The 20,074-nt window shown below is 33.6% G+C and overlaps 3 protein-coding genes across 4 annotated transcripts; 1 reads left to right on the top strand and 2 right to left on the bottom strand.

Moving 5' to 3' along the window:
* Positions 1-9,106: 9,106 nt before the first annotated feature.
* On the bottom strand, positions 9,107-11,053 carry LOC147273051 (outer envelope pore protein 21, chloroplastic-like). Of its 2 annotated transcripts, none has more exons than XM_086227628.1 (5): positions 10,874-11,053; positions 10,567-10,641; positions 10,233-10,403; positions 10,007-10,105; positions 9,107-9,351 (listed from the first exon to the last, which is right to left on the bottom strand). In XM_086227628.1, exons 1-5 carry the CDS (start codon positions 10,964-10,966, stop codon positions 9,268-9,270), a joined length of 522 nt encoding a protein of 173 aa, XP_086083754.1. In that variant the 5' UTR covers positions 10,967-11,053; the 3' UTR covers positions 9,107-9,267. The 2 variants fall into 2 exon arrangements, with proteins under 2 accessions (XP_086083754.1, XP_086083755.1); XM_086227629.1 differs by having other exon boundaries at positions 10,251-10,403.
* A 185-nt stretch (positions 11,054-11,238) lies between these two features.
* On the top strand, positions 11,239-15,278 carry LOC147273050 (Ribophorin I). The gene is made up of 10 exons (XM_086256717.1): positions 11,239-11,423; positions 11,678-11,722; positions 12,018-12,652; positions 12,735-12,882; positions 12,960-13,136; positions 13,373-13,441; positions 13,608-13,697; positions 14,329-14,487; positions 14,574-14,798; positions 14,942-15,278. Exons 1-10 carry the CDS (start codon positions 11,331-11,333, stop codon positions 15,131-15,133), a joined length of 1,833 nt encoding a protein of 610 aa, XP_086112843.1. The 5' UTR covers positions 11,239-11,330; the 3' UTR covers positions 15,134-15,278.
* A 379-nt stretch (positions 15,279-15,657) lies between these two features.
* On the bottom strand, positions 15,658-18,408 carry LOC147273049 (FKBP-like peptidyl-prolyl cis-trans isomerase family protein). Its single transcript, XM_086257405.1, has 6 exons — positions 18,152-18,408; positions 17,561-17,631; positions 17,356-17,442; positions 17,045-17,194; positions 16,530-16,589; positions 15,658-16,048 (listed from the first exon to the last, which is right to left on the bottom strand). Exons 1-6 carry the CDS (start codon positions 18,387-18,389, stop codon positions 15,992-15,994), a joined length of 663 nt encoding a protein of 220 aa, XP_086113531.1. The 5' UTR covers positions 18,390-18,408; the 3' UTR covers positions 15,658-15,991.
* Between the last annotated feature and the right edge of the window lie 1,666 nt (positions 18,409-20,074).

The raw sequence follows: 20,074 nt of genomic DNA, 5'->3' as shown, positions 1-20,074 counted from the left end.
GCATTTAACAATTCTAGCTCCACGAGCACTTTACACTCACATCTATGACAAGCATAGAATTCGATTTTGTTTTCAACTGTATCCCCTTCTTTATTCTAGCTCCGGAATGTTTTAAAATTTATAAGAAAATTTTTGTAATTCATAATAATTTATAAAAAAATCATTTTAATTCATAATAAATTCTTTTTAATTTATAAAAAAATCTTTTTAATTCATAATAAAGTCTTTCTCCGATTTGAAGAGTATTTTCCCTTATTTGAAGGGTATTTCCCCTTTTACAGTGTAGAGTGGACTTTGTAAAGACTTTAAAGTTTAACATAAAGCCGTCAAAGAAAGAAAAAAAAAAAAAAAAAAAAACTTAATTAAAAACTCTAAATCACTACCGGTCTTAGTTTAAGAAAGGCTCATAAAATGGATTGGACTCTATGTCTCCCTTTATATTAATATTTTATCATTTATTTAGTTTTTTATTATATGTTTCATTAATTTGTTATTTGTTCCAAATATACACATACATATATATTAAAAAAAAATAACAAATACTATTAACATAAACATATGTATATTATAAATATATGTGTATCATAATAACATAAATGTTAACAAAAACACTCACATTTTTTTTATGTGTAATTACTAATTCTTTTTGTTTGTTTTTACTAATAACAAAAAGTAACGTGAAAATTTCGATTTTAAATTTTTATCCGAAAGTTCCGAAATTATGATATTCTGAAAGAATCCGAAAATTACGAATTGAATGAGATATTGAAATTTCGATTTTTTGGAATAGAAATTTCATTCCGAAATTTTTTGGATTGGAATTGGAACACCCTATTTCCAATCTGATCTGTCTGAAACACACCCCTAATTGAACTTGCGTCTAACCAACTTTAAAGGCCTTCCCATGCTTATGAGTACCTAGAGCCTCTCCTATTCAAATACTTTTTTTTTTTTTGTCACAAACACAAAAACATGTTTTCTAGTCAAGAAAATATGTTTGGTAGACCATTTTCAAAAATAGTTTTTTTTTTTTTTTAAAGGCCTTTTTTTTGCCACTAAAAACATGCCTCTTTTTTAAAATGATAAAACATCTTTCTTTCTTTTTTGTTACGCTTCATTCTTCCTTAGCTACCATCATTTTTAAAATTTAAAAATTGTTTTCAAATTTCATACCAAACAAGTTTTCAAATTTTTAAAATTAATTTTGAAAACTCACATTAAAAAAATAAAATCTTAAATTTTTGAAAAAAAAAATCGAACAAAATGACGTGACATTACCACTCATTCACAGTTGAGGATACGGTTCAATCAAAGAACTTCCATCATGATCAATTTTTAGGGATAAATGTGTAAATGTGAATTTTCTTCTAAAAAATAATTAAAACCAACAGTTTCTTCTTATCTTCCTTTTGTAAAATCCTTAGGGCCCGTTTGGTATTCTACTCAAATTTTTTTTTTTTCAAAAATTAAGATTTTTTTTTTATGTGAGTTTTCAAAATCAATTTTTAAAATTTGAAAACTTGTTTGGTATGAAATTTGAAAACAATTTTTAAATTTAAGAAATGATGACAGCTAAGAAAAAATGAAGTGTAAAAAAAAAAAAAAAAAAAACGATGTTTTATCATTTTTTTAAAAAGGTATGTTTTTGAACTTTTTTTCTAAAAACTGTTTTTGAAAATAGTCTACCAAAAACATTTTCTTGACTAAAACTTGTTTTTTTGTTATTGAAAAAAAAATATATAATTTTTTGAATATAATAATTTCTTGAATATCCAAAGATCATATAAAATTTGGGTTGATTTATGATTCATCTACTTGAGCACGAGATCTCAAATTTGATTTTGAGATAGTACCCAGATAACATATAATTCTTCTTTGATCTAAGTTGAGATCCAATCTGCAAACAAACAAAAGAGGGATTTTTTGGGGTTTTTTTTTTGGTGTGGAGGTGGGTTTAGTTTTTTAGTTTAAGTTTATTTTAATTTAATTTTTTTGTAATTATTTTAGTTTAATTTTTTTTAATTGTTTTAGTTTTATTTGTTTAATTAGTTTAGTTTTATGTTTTAAATTATTTAGTTCTATTTTTTTAATTGTTTTATAGAAGAAAATTCACTTTTGCACATTTAACCCTAAAAATTGGTCATGTGCTTGGCACATGATTAATTTTTAAAAAATGTTATAACAGAGTTGACGGAAGATCCTTAATTGAACCATAAGTGAAAGTGGAGTCCTTAATTGGAACTCTTTGAATGTCGCATTTTTAATTACGAATGAGTGGTAATGTCACATCATTTTGCTCGAATTTTTTCAAAAAAAAAAAAAAAAAATTTGAGTAGGATACTAAACTGGCCCTTAATTTTTTTTATGACGAATTGATGATTATGTAGGGCTTACTAGAGTCCGTACTATAATTAATATTAATAGTAAATTACAAATAAATCAATAAAATATTTGAAAATTTCATAATAGTCAAAATCCAATTTGGGTTCCCATAATGGTCACATGAACATAATTGCTAATTAAATAATAGTCAAAGGGCCCAATCCAATTTGGGTGGCCCTATACTATTCCTAGTGTTAAATTACTATCATGTCCTTCAAAAATATTTTGACTCAATTTAAAAAATGGTGACTGTGTGACATTCACCAAGTCTAAAAATGGTAACTGTGTGACAGTTAATTTTTAATTAAAAAATGGTAACTGTGTGATAGTTACCAATTAAAAAAGAGTAATTGTGTGTGATAAAATAGAGATATTATGGTAATTAAAAGGGGCGTGTGTGTGAGAAAATCATTTGTGGGAGCTAGAGGTGTACAATGGGCTGGGCCGGACCGGATCTGGCACGAGCCCTGCCCGTTAATAAGTGGGCTGGGTGTTGGGACGGCTCGGCCCGAACCCATTTTGTGTTGGGCCGGCCCAAGCCTGTTATGGTTTTGGGCCGACTCGTTTATATTAGTATTTTTCAAATTTTTTTTAAAAAATTTACCATTAGCGTTGTTTCAATTTTTAATTTTGATTTTAGTGGTGAAATTCGTTAGAAAGTGGAATGAAAGCAATAGAAAATTCAAAAATTTGATAGAAAATAAAATGACATCAAAGATTATTTGATTTATTAAACAATAATAGAAATTTTAAAAAATTAAAATAATTAATCAGACCGGCCCGGCCCGGCACGACCCGTTATAGGGTGGGCCACTGGGCCATATGCCAGGCTGGGCTTAAGGTTTAAAATAATTGAGCCGGGCTAGACTTATTTATCCAAATAAAGGAATGTTTGTTTTGTTATTCTATGCAAATTATGAAGTGAAACTGGTAGGTAGCTTTAATTCTTGCGCCAACTTGCTTCTTGAAATAAGGTATTAAGTAATGTATGCATAAGGCTTGTCACCTCTACTTATTTATTTGTGTGTCTTCAAATGATTGAGTTATTTATTCATGCTGTACACTAAGAAGGCAAAATTGAACTTGTATTGCTACTTTGTTATCTGCATTTGCATTTGTATTTGCATTATCAGTCTAGTGGAAATGCCAAAGTTGATAGAAAATCAAATCTTTGATTAAATCTAGCTGATGGATGATCCTCAATCATGGGAGAAGAAATTGGGATGGAAGTGGTGGCAAAAACCATGTTATTGAGCGCTATAAGAAGATAAAGTTGAGGACACTTGCAACTAATGTTGAAAGAGAAGGTAATGTTTCCTTATGTATCTCTGCAATTACTTAGTCTATTTGTAGTCATGTCACTATTACAAAAAATTTAGGCTCAATTACAAAATGCACCCATCAACTATATGGGGTATTTCAAATTAGTCCATTAATTATAAAACATTTCAATTACATCCACCAACTATAAAAAACCTACAAATTAGCACTTCTGTTAAAATTTTCATCCAAAAAACTGTTAAGTGCCACATGGACAATGCTGACGTGGCATTTGTGTTGACATGGCATACTGGTAGGGGTATTTTCCGGTAAAGGTGGACATTATCTTATTCAATAAAAAAATTAAGGAATGTGACTACATTGAGTTTCAAACTTCTAACCACCAAGTTGAAGCTTAAGCACTCCTCCACCTGAACTAACTTCACTTCTTGTTCATTTAGTGACATATAATATATTTATAAGGTTTTATAGCCTTTTTTGAGGCTATAAAAACACTTTTTTGTTGTAGTGGTGATCTATGCATTGGTTTCATTGCAATTGGAATCAAAGGGTACTAATTCCCTTGAGCCAAGGGATTGTAATTAGAAGAGATGTACTCCATCTTGAATGAGTTGTACCCAAAATAATAAAATATTTATTCCTTTAATTACTTAGTCTATTTGTAGTCATGTCACTATTACAAAAAATTTAGGCTCAATTACAAAATGCACCCATCAACTATATGGGGTATTTCAAATTAGTCCATTAATTATAAAACATTTCAATTACATCCACCAATTATAAAAAACCTACAAATTAGCACTTCTGTTAAAATTTTCATCCAAAAAACTGTTAAGTGCCACATGGACAATGCTGACGTGGCATTTGTGTTGACATGGCATACTGGTAGGGGTATTTTCCGGTAAAGGTGGACATTATCTTATTCAATAAAAAAATTAAGGAATGTGACTACATTGAGTTTCAAACTTCTAACCACCAAGTTGAAGCTTAAGCACTCCTCCACCTGAACTAACTTCACTTCTTGTTCATTTAGTGACATATAATATATTTATAAGGTTTTATAGCCTTTTTTGAGGCTATAAAAACACTTTTTTGTTGTAGTGGTGATCTATGCATTGGTTTCATTGCAATTGGAATCAAAGGGTACTAATTCCCTTGAGCCAAGGGATTGTAATTATAAGAGATGTACTCCATCTTGAATGAGTTGTACCCAAAATAATAAAACATTTATTTCTTTAATTACTTAGTCTATTTGTAGTCATGTCACTATTACAAAAAATTTAGGCTCAATTACAAAATGCACCCATCAACTATATGGGGTATTTCAAATTAGTCCATTAATTATAAAACATTTCAATTACATCCACCAACTATAAAAAACCTACAAATTAGCACTTCTGTTAAAATTTTCATCCAAAAAACTGTTAAGTGCCACATGGACAATGCTGACGTGGCATTTGTGTTGACATGGCATACTGGTAGGGGTATTTTCCGGTAAAGGTGGACATTATCTTATTCAATAAAAAAATTAAGGAATGTGACTACATTGAGTTTCAAACTTCTAACCACCAAGTTGAAGCTTAAGCACTCCTCCACCTGAACTAACTTCACTTCTTGTTCATTTAGTGACATATAATATATTTATAAGGTTTTATAGCCTTTTTTGAGGCTATAAAAACACTTTTTTGTTGTAGTGGTGATCTATGCATTGGTTTCATTGCAATTGGAATCAAAGGGTACTAATTCCCTTGAGCCAAGGGATTGTAATTATAAGAGATGTACTCCATCTTGAATGAGTTGTACCCAAAATAATAAAACATTTATTCCTTAAATAAATTTGGGTGAAATTATATTGAATAATATTATTATTTATTTACAAATTTTGTTCAACACTTTCCTTGTCCATTTTGCTCTCAATTCTCTTCCACCTACATATGACCAACTCGGCCAGCTACAATACTAAAAAAGACAAATGAAGTTTGGACGAACTGATAGCTATTTGTGTGTAAGAAGAAGAAAGGCTGAAAAATAGAGAAGTTCAAATATGTCCATTTGGTTACTCATGACCAGCCCAAAGGGAACTCGACAAACAATAAAAACTCGAAGTCAGCTTGGTCCCACAAGCGTTCACCTCAACTTGCCAAGAGTGCTCCACCCAAAGCGAAATCCTATTCCACTAAAGGACCTCAAAATCTTAAGCCAAACAAACAACTATTTTCAAATGCTTGTTTGCAAAAACACTGGCCACATGAAGAGAAACTGTGTTAAGTATAAGGTGTGGGTAGATAAGAAGGGCAAGTCTCATTTTTTTTTTTTACAATTCTAGAGTCTAACTTAGTTTCCCTATTCATGTCACAAATTCCTTGCAGAGCTACGTAAGCCAGAGAACCTCAAATAGAGATGAGGTCAAAGTTTTCGTAGAAAATGGAGTCAAGGTTTCTGTTGAAGTCATAGGAACTATTCACTTAAGTTAGAATTTTGTTTTGTTTTAATTTTAAAAGACGTTTTGTTTATCCCTTTCATGATAAGGAATTTAGTTTCCCCTTCTAAATTTGTTAAAACTGGTTTTACTTTTACCATTTTGGATGAAATAAATTTTTTCCATAATTCTAATTATGTTGGTAGTGCTTATCTATAAGATGATATGTGCTGTTTAAGATGTTCTTATTTTGTTGATACTTATCTTGTGGAACAAAGTAGGAACCAAAAGAGTTTTACTTAAAGAAAATTCCTCTTTCCTTTGGCACAAACGTCTAAGACACATATCCAAAAGGCGTCTTCAAAGCTAGTTAAGTTTGAAATCCTTCCACCCTTAGATTATTTTGATCTATAATTAAAAGTTAATAGGGGTATATAGTGAGAAATTTAGGGGTGTGTATATAATTGCACTCTTCTCGAATATGAAGGGGTTATGGGAAGCACGATAAATTGTAGGGGCATCCAAGTAATTTACTCTAAGTTTAAATTTGTCATTTAGAGATGTTTTTATGCTAATGTCAGCAATTTTTTGCATCGATTCGCATCCATTGGGAATGCATTTTTTTCAAATTTTAATGACCAAATTACCTCCATAATAAATCAAAAATACCATTTTTGTCTTAAAAATAAATTGTCAGTATTAATAATTTTAATATACAATAAATACAGGTACTATTGGAAGACTAAACAAATTTTCATTCTTATTCCTATTCAAACCCAAAGAGTAAAATTTCAGATTTCGCAAAAATTTCGATAGAAATTTCGAGAAATTTTAAATTTTGACAAAAATTAGACAGAAATGACGAAAATTGTTATCAAAATATAGAAATTTTGAATAAAACTTTACCATATGTTTATTTAACATATTATCTACTACATTGATAAAAAACATTGAAGAAACTAAATTATATAGTAAGTTTCATGTGATATAAGATGAATATAATGCGCGTTGGAGACAAATACTATTAAATAAAAATTAGTATAATAAATAAATGAAATTAATATATTCTTTATATTCTATAATCTATACACTAAATCCTAATACTAAAGCCTATATACTCTATATACCCTACCCTAATACTCTTTATACTCTATAATTTATACATTAAACTCTATATACTCTATAATCTATACTCTATATTTTTTAGGATTTGGTATAAGATATTAGGATTTAGGCCCTTTAGGGTATTTTAAATTATTTTTTATATAGAAATGTATTAGCGTTTAGGGTTTAAAAACAACTAAACCAAACCTCAAAAGAGCCAAACCAAACCCCAAACTCTTTTTTTTCTTTCCAATTGCCCAAAGACCCCAAACCTTCTTTTTTTCTTTTTTGTTTTCTTGTTTTTTTGTTTTCTTTTTCTTTCCTTGCAATTTCAAACTACCAACTAACTATTCTTGAAGTTCCTCTATTCTTTTATATCAAAGATAAATGACAATTGAATTCTAACTTTGAGTTCTATACTCATATTATATAATGTTTTTTACTGGAATTATATGTTCTTATGACTTTTTAAATTAACATGAGTTACAATATGTGATTATCTTCTTTTGTAAGTGTTTCTATCTTTTATGGGAGAACTAATGGACAACTTTGCTCTAATTTTTTGTTTGGTCTAAACGTCTAATCCGGTTTAAAGTTTAAAGTTTTTTTTTTTGACCAATATTAAAGTTTAAAGTTTAAAGTTTAAACTGCGTAGAATTGTAGAAGCAACTAATCGCATTTAAAAGAGTAACCATATAGTAGCAGCTAGTCGCATCCAAAATAGAGAAAATTCATGTTCTTGCCAAGAAGTTCTTCCCTCTCATTTCTCTCTGCCAGTCGCTCTCTTCTCTCTCCTCCCTCTCCCTCCCCCCCAATCTCTTCCAATCTTCATCATTCTCCTCTCCTTCCCCGATCTCTTGGGCCGCCCAGATCTGGCCTGAACGGTGGTCCGATCACACGCTAGCAAGGAGAAGACTTATGTGAGCGAAATTTGGCGAAAAAGTGACGGACTCGTGTTAAAATTTCCATACCCCCAAAAACAAAATTTTCGGCAAAATTTCAAAATTTATCTCCTAATCAAACCAAAGATTGAAATGCGAATAAAAGTTATTTGGTGATTATAATTCCCAGCAATTCCAAACATTGTAACGAGAATCATGAATTATATTCCTAAAAAAGTCATTTCATGAGCCTAAAAGGGCATTGAGAAGAACTTGCCTACACCCCCAATGACACCAGCTGGCATCCCCATCCCACCCTCTCTCTCTATCTCTCTCCTCTCTTTCTTTCTCTCTCTCTTTCTCTCTCTCTCTCTTTTTTTCTTTCTCTCTTGTGATACCACCTGTCCCCCTAAAACGGGGGCAGGTAAGTTATTTTCAAGGGCATTTGACGGAATTCCAACACAAAGGGTTCTCGGAAACGTTTTAAAAAACTTTATGGGTCTTGCTGTAATTTCTAAATCCTCTAAGCTGATGCGAAAGCCGACAGCAAAAAGAAAAGCTATAGAAATTTCAGCCCATCCTCAAATGCTGCCTCCGTCACTGCCATCAATTAAGTTAACCTCGCACTGATCAGTAATCAGCAGTGACTGGAAAATTCGGGATAAGAAAATCACATTCACAAGTTTCTGAATACTTCCAACTATTTTTATGTTTCTCTGATATACAAAACTCATGGCCCGCCTGCTCTGTCATTTTAATTTTTAAACATCTGCCACATAGTCTACATAGATAATTTATTACCATGTTAATTAGGTGCAAAATGCAACTCAGACCAACCAAATAGGCACCCCTACAACCTGCATAGTTTAGCTAAGAATCACAAAATTCACCCAAATCCATGATTAAGAGCAATAAAGTTTATGACCTTAAGATTTGATACTGGGGGGCATGTAGGACCTCTCCCATAAGGGCAACAAAATTCAATCTCACAGCTACCATGGTATGGTAGACAGAAGTTTATGGCGAGCAAATATACGTATAAGAGAAAAGAATCAAATAATGGCCTGCTAAATATTGCAGTTTCACTTTTCACTAATTAGTTTCTGCACAGTGGCTCTCCATCATAAGTACAATACAATACAACATGTTTTTCAGTAACACATCTCACCTCCAAAAGAATGTATTTCAAATTCCACCTTCTCACAAGTCAAACCTCACATTCCATCTACCATTACCATCTGCATTGAATGTCCAATTATTTTCTCTGATCTGCATATATGGAACCTGAAAGAGGGGCCAAGACAATAAATAAGCAGCGGAAAGTTAACCAAAAGGAAAATAAAAAAGACCGCGACTTTAAAATTAATTTTGGAAATACAGGGCAAATATTCAAAAGTGGAATCGAATTTGATACAATAAGTTCAATATATCAGTAAGTCATTCAAAAGGGGAAAAAAGGATAACCAAAGGTAAAAATATCTTATACAACCAAAGAAAAATTCCATGTCAGAATCAAAGAAATGATTCCAACCCTAGTTAGTAAATTCCTGTATTATACGTGTACATAAGTAGTTTTGAAAAATACTCCTGTTTTCCTGTATCCTTCTCAATTATACGGAAAAGCATGCATTTTTTAATATAAACAATACACAAAATTTTCAATCATACACATAATTTTCATGTATTATACATGTGTTTTTCAATTATACACATATTATTCACAAAAAAATGACTGAATTAAAAATTTCAGAAAGCTCAACATAAAAACTTAAAAACCATTAAAACATTGTAATATGGCAGAATTTTTTACTCTCTTTTTTAAGAATATATACTGAATAATACACGTACATATTTTTTCCGTCCATAAATTACTAACCATGATTCCAACAATGTAGAACAGGACCCACTACTAACTCATAGGTATTTGAGCTAACAATACCTTTTCAGACAATTCATAGCCAACCTTGAGTCGGACATCTTGGTCCTTTTGAAAGTTGAAAATGCACCAAGAAAATTCAGCAGCACCTCTGGCGTTTCTCTGTCAAATAATTAGAGCCAACATATAAAGGTTCTAACTCTAAGTAGCACTAACAAACACTCTAGAGAGCAGATTTTGATTCGGAAACTATAAAAGAAAGAAGTCTTTTGAAAGGTTAAAATAATACCATTGTATTTGTACGAACCTCCTTAAACTCTTTGTCAAGATCACATCTGCCCTTAACATTAAAGCTCAACAGGCCATTCGTTGTCACAGGAAATGACTTCTTCCCACGGACAGTGTACCGTAACTTTTCACGCTTATCATAGCGCAATCCAACTCCAAGGCTTGCTGAAAACTACAAGTGATTGTGATTGTCATTTGTCATGCATATTAATAATTAATAATCCAAGTTAAAAAAGAAACAAAATTGATGTTATCCTAAAAATTCCTCTAGCAACAATTGTTCTTTTTACTGCAAATATAAATTGCTCTAAGCACAACTTGGAGCATTAACATACATCTGGGTAGAAGCGCCTTACGACCGCAGTAAAATAAGTTGGAGCTCCAGTTTTAGTATCTAGTTCGCCATGAACCTGACACACAAAGCATTGAATTGAATTGCACTGAATTGAATTGACTTGACTTGAATTCCCATACATTCTACTATTCTAGGGTACAATGTACAGACTGAGACAGTAACTGAAACACGAAATTTAATTTATACTTAGCGATTGCAGTAAAAGGCGTGAAAATTGAAGAAGAAAGCAAAGAGAGGGCAATAGAAATTAGAAAATGAAAGGAAAGCTGGAGAGGGAAGAAGAGTACCTGCAAGTGGGTTTGCGAATCAAGGAGGAACTTCTCCTTGGCATGGATCTTTAAAGCTTTGGCATCTCCACCAAATCTCAGAGAGGTCTCCATTTCAGCTTCGAAACGAAACCCTAGCTAACCTGGATATGGCGGAGAAGTCACGAATTCATCACTCACACTGCTCCCTCCTCCGTTATCTTCAAAGCAGAGCAAAGCATAGAGTCAAGACCTAAACACCGTCACGTGCGTTTTCAATTCACCCAATCCTTGACCGACACGTCAGGATACGTCACGTGCGCTGCGAATGTTTGTTGGGTTTGGGTTGGGCCTGTACAAGTGTACAGTGACCACAAATAACACAATGTCCCAAGTCGTTACGACGTCGTCTCCAGGGTTAAGAGAAGAAAACCCAAAACCTCTGCGAACTTGTTGATGTTCATTTTGCGAGTCTGAGAGACACAGATAGAAGCGAGAAATGGGTTTGAGGTTGGATCTGTTTGTGTTGGCAGTGTGCATTCTATGGGCACCTGTGCTATCGGATCTGGTCCTCTCCAAAGTTGACCGCCGAGTAAGTCTCTCACTCCTCCGTCCCTCATTGGGTTTTTGATATTTTAATTTATCAATGCTGTTTGAGATCTCTACCTTCTTACTTGTTTATTTTCTTATCTGCCAAGCCCTCTCATTCAATATTTCACTAATTATTGTCTGTTTCTTTGATTACATCTTCGTTGGTATTTCAAGTTTTATTCTTTCGTGTATTTAAAATGTAAGTAGTGAGTAGATGTGTCTGGCTATTGACCTCTGATTGTTGGTTGCTTGCAGATTGATTTGACATCACAAATTGCGCGCATCACTTCCACACTGAAGGTGCCCCATTCATACCCTTTTCATAGCCTTCACTGATTTTATCATATTAAAAATATGGATTGAGGGTTAATCTTGAACATGTTTGAGGGTTAATGGAATATGTTTCTAAAACTTTGAATTCTTATGTGCCTCTAAATTAATAACTAAAATAAATCATCCCAAGTATGCATGGAAGGTTATCTTCATTCACAAAAGAAAAATAAATAGAAAACACATGCTTGTATATGCATCTAGGCAGTATTGTATTTTGGACATATATATTTTGAATTGTACTCATACTATGCACACCCTCCAGGTGGAGAATGTTGGAAGCGATTTGGTTTCAGAAGTTTTGTTGGCCTTTCCCAATGATGAGGCAAAGCATTTGGCACATTTGGCGGCAACCCCAAATGAAGGGAAAGGAAAAGTGAAAGGTTCTAGGATAAGTTACCCTGTTCAACTTGTTCACCCCAAAGACATACCTCCTTCCTTGACTTTTTATTCGGTATCTTTACCAAAGGGACTGGGCAAGGGGGACATCTTGACTCTTGATGTATTGGCTGTTTTCACCCATGCATTAAAGCCATTCCCAGAGAAAATTACTCAGGCTGACATTCAGCTCCTAGTGTTTCAGGAAACTGCATACTATCTCTCTCCTTATGCAGTTAAGGTGCAAACACTCAGTGTTAAATTGCCTGATGCAAGAATTGAATCTTATACAAGAATAGAAAATACAAAGAATGTTGGTTCAGAGATCAGATACGGTCCTTACGAGAGTCTTCCTCCCTTTTCGTACTCACCTATAGCTGTTCATTTTGAGAGCAATCAACCCTTTGCTGTTGCTCAAGAGTTGGTACGAGAGATAGAAATTTCCCACTGGGGTAATATTCAAGTGACAGAGCATTACAAACTTGTCCATGGAGGTGCTCAAAGCAAGGGAGAATTTTCGAGGTCCTTTTTTTTTTTTGGTATTTTTGTTCATTACTATGCTTGGTTGGGAGTATAGTTCTAATTTTGCTCATTTCTTCTGCAGGCTTGATTATCAAGCCAGACCTCACGTAAGAGGTGCATCAGCCATTAGGCGTCTTGTTGCAAAATTGCCACCAAGAGCTCATTCTGTCTATTATAGGGATGAAATTGGCAACGTTTCAACATCTAACCTATGGAGTGATTCTAAGAAGGTAAGAATGTTAATTTGTGTGAACTGATATCCCTAGTTGGTTTCCTGATTTTACTCAACTTTTTTGTATAATTGCAGACAGAACTGGAAATCGAACCTAGATATCCTATGTTCGGTGGTTGGAGGACTGCTTTTACCATCGGATATGGCTTACCGCTTCATGATTTTCTATTTGAATCAGATGGGAAACGCCTCCTTGACATCACTTTTGGTTGCCCTATTGCTGAGGTGGTCATCGACACTCTCATTGTGAAGGTTGGTAATGTGATGATTTATTGGTATTAAATTTCTTAATCCTTCATTCTTCAACTTGTGTTCGCTACTTTATGTGTCAGATGGTCATAACGAGTGGCTGTCATATGACTTCACTTTATTGCGTAGGATGTATCTATTTGTATCAAGGAAGCTTTAAAAGCATGAATTGCATGCAGTCAGATTATGTACAAAGAATTATTTTTCTGTATTCTTGATTTTGTCATTGTAAACTACAGGTTGTTCTGCCTGAGGGTTCTAGAGAGATATCTGTTTCTGCTCCATTTCCTCTAAAACAATGGCAAGAGGTATTATAGACTATGTTCTGATGCATCCTATTATTCCTTGGACAAAGTTTTTAATATTTCTCTTTTGCCTCTTCTCTTTGTCTATTTTAAAACAGGATTTTTGTCCCCTTTTCTTGTTTTAATGATTTATCCTTTTTCTAATTGAATACGTATACGAACTTTACAGACAAAAATTTCCCACTTGGATGTTGTTGGTAGACCAGTGGTTGTACTGGAAAAGACTAATGCCGTGCCCGAGCATAATCAGAAATTCCAGGTATTACTGTTGCCTATTTTCAAATAACAAGAAATGGCTATAAATTAGGAAATTACATTGTCCTAATGTTCTAGTCCCGCTAATAATGATTAATTGTTCATATCTTCCTGTGATCTATAGAAAGCAAGACACATGATATTAGTTTAAGGAGAAAAAGGATTTTAGCTTGTAGTTGCTTGCAATTGTCAAATGGTGTTTTTAGTGGTAAGACCTGTGTATGCTTTTCTACCAAGCTTTCTGCTTCACCTTAGTCAGGACTATTTTCTGTTCAGTGCCTAACTATAGATCAATTAGCATATTAATTTATTTATTTTTTAAACAAAACAGTAGTGGAAAGTAAAAATGTTGGAGAGCTTCTCTGTTGCCTGCCATGTTTTGAAGTTGCTTCTAGATCCTCTTCCTGGTTTTTCACTCTTATCTGATAACTCTTTGATATCCTTATTGTTATTTCATTGTCATGAACTGTAGAGATCTTAGTTTTGTAATTTTCGTTGTTTCTTTTCTGGAAAACAAGAGTCAAAACAAATTTGCTTACATATGTTAACACAGTGGACCTTCCCTGGTTATATACTATATTTGTCCTCAATTCCCACAATATTCACATTGTACTTTTGTTATGCTTCTTTTGCAGGTGTATTACAAATTCAGCAGCCTTTCTATGGTTAGGGAACCTTTGATGTTGATTTCTGGATTTTTCTTCCTTTTTGTCGCTGGCATTGTATACATGCATGTGGACATGTCCATCTCCAAATCTTCTGCTTCTTATTTGGCCAAACTGCAGTGGGATGAAGTAGGTTTTTGTCCAGTTTGTTTTATAAATATTTTAATAATTTACAATCAGGAAACAGTAAGTTATTTACTGCGGCATTGTTCTAGGTGCAAGCAGCTATTCAACAGATTACAAATATCATCAACCGATGCCTCACCATACATGATAAGCTGGAAGCATCATTACGTGATCTTTCTCGGACAGGGGACATCCAAGCTTGTAAAGCAGCTCGTAAAGCAGCTGATAGTTCATTGAAAGAGCATTGGAAAGAGATGAAGCCCTTGTTGGCATTCTTGCAATCCTCTCAGCAGGCTGTTCAGATACTGCCCAAGGTTGGTTTTGCTTTTTCGTTGTTGCAATTATATATTAGTAGCAACTTGGTTAAATGAATGAAATTTCTTGCAACATAAAATTTTGAGTGAAACTCAAATAATAGTTTAGCTGGTTATTATATTTATATTGGTTGTTTATATAGGTGGAGGAGCTGGTGACCAAGGAGAGAGATTTGGAAGAAAAGTTGATGGTGAAACACTCAACGATTGTGGATTGCTATGAGAAGAAGTATGGAGGAAAGGAAATTGAGAACCGGGTTACTACACATGTGCAGAAAATTACTGCCTTGAGGCAGGAAGTTGACGATCTTCTTGAGTTTATTGATGAGATATAAGAACTAGGCATATTTTGCACTTGTTATGAATTTCTTTTCTGGATCAATAGAAGACTAGTTGAGTTTAGTTTTATTTTGAAAATGCATTGTAGTGAAAAATTGCAAGATTCGGTTGATATGCAAACGTAGTTCACATTATTATACACATGGAACGCCTAACTTCATAGAATTCAGTTAAAATATTTTTTTTTTTAAGAATTGGGTTTTCAAATGCTTTGAAACTTTTAATTGAGTTAGTAGTTGGTACGATTTTCTTTACTGTGTTATCAATCTTATTCGTTAAAATAATAATAATAATTATTATTATTAGTATTATTAGTATTATTATTCTTATTATTATTGTTATATGAAGTACCAAACCAAACTGACTGCCAGAGTAAGAATAAGCTTTCATTTTCAAACCAAAAATCCCTGCCCATATTGAAAGGTAAATGTTATAAACGGGCCAAAACAAAACCAAAAAATTCTGGAACTTGATATTAATTATGGTAACATAAGGTAAATGTTATAAGCTAAAACAAAACAAAACAAAAATCAGGAACTTGATGTTAATTATGTTAACATGAACACTCAATGACTGATGAAACCTGTTTTCATGTACAGCAATGGCAAATTACTACAGTTTTGCATATAGAAAATGCAGATGCCATGGATTCGGCCTTGGGAAAACTTTCTGATACATACAAAAGAATGTTTTAGGTTATGACTACTCTTTGAAATGGGTGGTTCCAACTTCCAACACACACTCCCTTCTCCCACTTAAAAAAAAAAAAAGAAGCAAAGATGGTCGTGCACTTGTGCAGAAGTTAATTACCATGGACTTCTCACAACCTTGAACCTATAATATCAGGCTCACTTTCATTCAGGTGGAATCACTTGCAAAAGCTCCAGATTTAGCTCAAATGTTGCTCCAGGCTGCAGAATGGTGTCACAAATACATGTAATGAAAATTCCATACCCTTTATTTAGGTTTGGCATGTGTTATGTATCAGCAGAATGCAAGCGTATATAAAAACTAAACTAAACATGTTTAGACTATACAGCATGTGATTTGCACAATAGTAGAGATTAGTAGAGTTTGTAACACGATTAGTGAGGTGAATGGCTGATATTAGGGAGGAAGGTCAGAACACAAGGCACCACAATTGCCTGAACATCTTAGTGGTGTATTATAAAGGAGGATTGAGTGTTTCAGATCTCCGGTTTTGGTCCCAAATTTAAGGAAAATATGATTTAAACAATATATATTAAAAGATAGCAATACCATTGCAGAATAAAAATGCTTAACAGAAAGGAATGATATATAATGATGCCTATGTTAGGTCTTGGAGTTAAAATTAATAAACCAAACAAAGCCATTGCAAAAAAGCAAACAAACGATGATTGAAGTGCTTACAGGGATCTCATTCATGCCCTTTTGGCCATACCCAGCCTCTGGTGGAACGATCACAGTTCGCTGCAAGAAGACCAGAAAATGATGACAAAAAAGCTTCTGAGTTAAAAGGCGAGAAAGGAAGGAAAAGTAATGGGTAATATCGAAATGTGAAGGCAGATTATTTAAACTAAATGGAGGGACTGCCTTCATCAAGACACGATAAAATTGCACACACACGTATATATAGGGATTTTCTCTAGAGAGGATGTCCGCATTTTACAAAATTTGCAAATGTGGACTATCTGGTCACCATCCGGTAGACAGCCGCAAATTTTGGTCGACAGGTGCTGTAGCAAGTTTGGTCGCCAAGATCTAGTGGATGTCTACGGGATGGCGACCGGATAATCCACATCCGCAAATTTTGTAAAATGCAGACATCCTCTCTAGAGAAGGACTAATATAGGGATTTATATGTATATATATATATATATATGTATGTTTGTACGTAATGAAGCATAATAGTAGGATGCCATTACCTTCCCCCCTACTTTCATCCCCTCAGTTACTGAGTACATAGCTTGTGGGGGTTTTGGTGCAGCTTGTGCAGAAAATAGACCATTTGCGTTGTCCACAAACTCACGCTTTCGTTCTTTTCCAGGAGGAGCTCCAACTTTGAACACGTATGGCTAATAGGAAACAAGGAAATGTAAAAAAGGCAATTCATTCATCAACTATAATTTAGGGACAAAAGGACACAGCTAGCTTCAAGTTCAAAAAAGGTAGTGCATGATATGAACATGCAAAATTCCTCAGCACACCCACAAAGGTAGTAATAAAGTGAGAGAACCTGGGCAATACTACGATTCCCAGCCAAGAGTTTGGATTCTCTGCTTGATACAGCTGTAATCCCACGATACAAGCAATCAAAGTGAACCTGTGCGATTGTGAAGTATAAGCCAAATACAGAGGTTAAGCACATACATGTAATATGTATCCAAAGAGTACATGATTACAAACGAACATGTTTCTCTATAAATCAGAAACATATATACCTCAACTGTTGATCCTTTTTCAGCTACTGGACCCTTTCCCTCAACCAAATCATAGTATTTCAATCCATCAGCTGCCGAGGTAACAAATAAAAAACCAAAATGGGTTAAATTCAAATGCTAATTAGGAAAGATTACCAATGCCTTCTCAGTTCTCACAATCTTTGCAGCTATATATATATATAGATTAGTCATGGTATATTAATAATATCTGCATTGGCAATGCAATTCTAGAATAAATTTTCGGGGCTGGATGTGTAACAGTTTCCATAAGCACAAAAAGACACGATGCAAAGAAAAAAAGAACTGAATCAACCATTTCAAAACAAAATTGCACAAAATTTGAGACAAAATTGTGGCAAGAGCAGTACCTCAAATATATGATCCAACCAATTAATTTTTTTTTTTTTTTTTTTGTTATATTACAAGATATTCTATGCTCATTGGGAGGAAATTGCCATGAACATACCTATACGATGTACATACTATTTTGGACAAATTACCCTTCAAAATTAAAACGAAATTAAGAGTGAGATATTCTTTTATTTACTTTTTAATCACAAATACATGAGAAAGAAGAGATGAGTAACTAACGGCTAGTGCGGTAGTCTTGGAGAGGGATGACGTTCCTGTTGCGCCTCTCTCTGGCCTCTGACGGAGGTGCCGAAAGGAGGCTTAAAGGCAGCCAAGTTATCAGAATTGCACATCTTCTTGAAATGGGTAGTGAGAGTCGAATCACTTGCTTTGCCTTGTCTACTTCTACTTGGGTTGTGCTGGATTTTGAACCAATGCTCAATTGGTGGTGCAACTGCAAGCACCTTATTGATGCCATGGCCGTTGGAATGGCAGGGGGCAAGATTTTAAAGCCCCCTCCATGCCATATGGTCCATATCCCTATCCATTTTCAATTCTTAAATTCCCATAATACCCCTACTTGTATCCTAGTCACCAAGTATATTGGACTCGAATAGGATGAGTCGTCTTATGAACCCACCAAAATTTTTGAGTTGACACCCCAAGATGTTTGTTTTCTTTTTTTTGGACAAACTACGGTAATATTTTAATAGTAATGCTAGATATACCACATTTTATACCATAATTTCATACCACCTTATGTGACAACTTACATCGCATTCATACATTGGATACTAAAAACTAAAAATAAAAACCCAAAAAGGAAAAGAAAAACTCTGTCAAATAAAGTAATGACACGTGAGATGATATAAAAATGTGATATAAGAATGTGGTAAGTATAACATTATTCATATTTTAATCAGTAATACTACATTTACCACATTTTTATACCACAATTTCATACCATCTTACATGGCATTCATACATTGGACACTAAAAATTAAAAAATAAAACCTAAAAAAGAAAAAGGAAATACTCTTCCAGTAAAGTAATAACACATCAAGTGGGATACAAATGCGGAAAAAAAAATGTAGAACAACTAGCATTATTGTATTTTAATTTATCCATAAATAAAAAAACAAAACAAAAAACCCCAACCCGACCCCACCCCTTGGCTGTTGCCTCCACTCTTGGCGGTCCCATCTAGGGATGGCAATAATCCCCATCGGGTCGGGTCCCCAACGAAGACTCGACCCTATAGGGGACGATTTCGGGGACAAAATGGGGTTCGGATTTTGGGGATTTATTTATCGAGGATGGGGCGGAGATGTTAAAGCCATCCCCATCCCCATCCCCAACCCGATAAGCTTTTTTTAAAATAAATATAAATATATATAAACTTAATGTCAAGAGTCATGCATTAGTTTCTTATATTATTTGTTTTTGTAGGAGTCATGCATTACTTCCGAGAATTACACATTATTTGTGTTTTGAAGTTTTGGAGTTGGACTTTGTTAAAGCTATGAATGTTCATTTGTAATTGTTCAGTGGTTAATTTTGAAGCTCAAGTTGTTTTTATGACTTTTATTTGGTTTGTATGAATATATTTGTATTATTTTTATGGAATTATATGTAATGGGAATTATATTTTGCGGATTTGCTATGAAGTTTTGAACTTTATGAACTCTATTTTCTCGATCTATTAAAAAATATTTATATAATAGATGTTGTTTTAGTTGGTAATATTTTAATTGTAGTTGGAAAACAAATTTTTAAACCCAAAATATATTTATTAAATATAATAGTTGACATTAGTTGTTTTAAAAATAATTTTTGGCATTAAAAAAAAAATTTGGGGATTCGGGACAGGGATGGGGATCAAGTCCCCAACAAGAATTCTCCGCCCCAATCCCTAATAATGTTTAATGGGTATCGGGGCGGGGATTTCCCGATAACAAGTGTTGCCTCTTCTGCAGGCGAGGTACGCATGCATTGGTGTGCATGATAAATAATTCATATGGCATCATGATCATTAAACTGTATGGTGGATGCGTGATTTGTAATGAACTTGAGATGCCATTACTTGTTAATTGTTGATGATGATGGTGATGTTTTACTACTATTTAAATGTGGTTGTTTATCAGCTTTGATATTATTTCATGC

This window comes from Dryas octopetala, chromosome 9, assembly GCF_963921425.1.
Source record: "Dryas octopetala chromosome 9, drDryOcto1.1, whole genome shotgun sequence".
Lineage (NCBI taxonomy): Eukaryota > Viridiplantae > Streptophyta > Magnoliopsida > Rosales > Rosaceae > Dryas > Dryas octopetala.
Note: the sequence above shows the minus strand (reverse complement) of the source record. Positions and strands in the feature narration are given on the sequence as shown.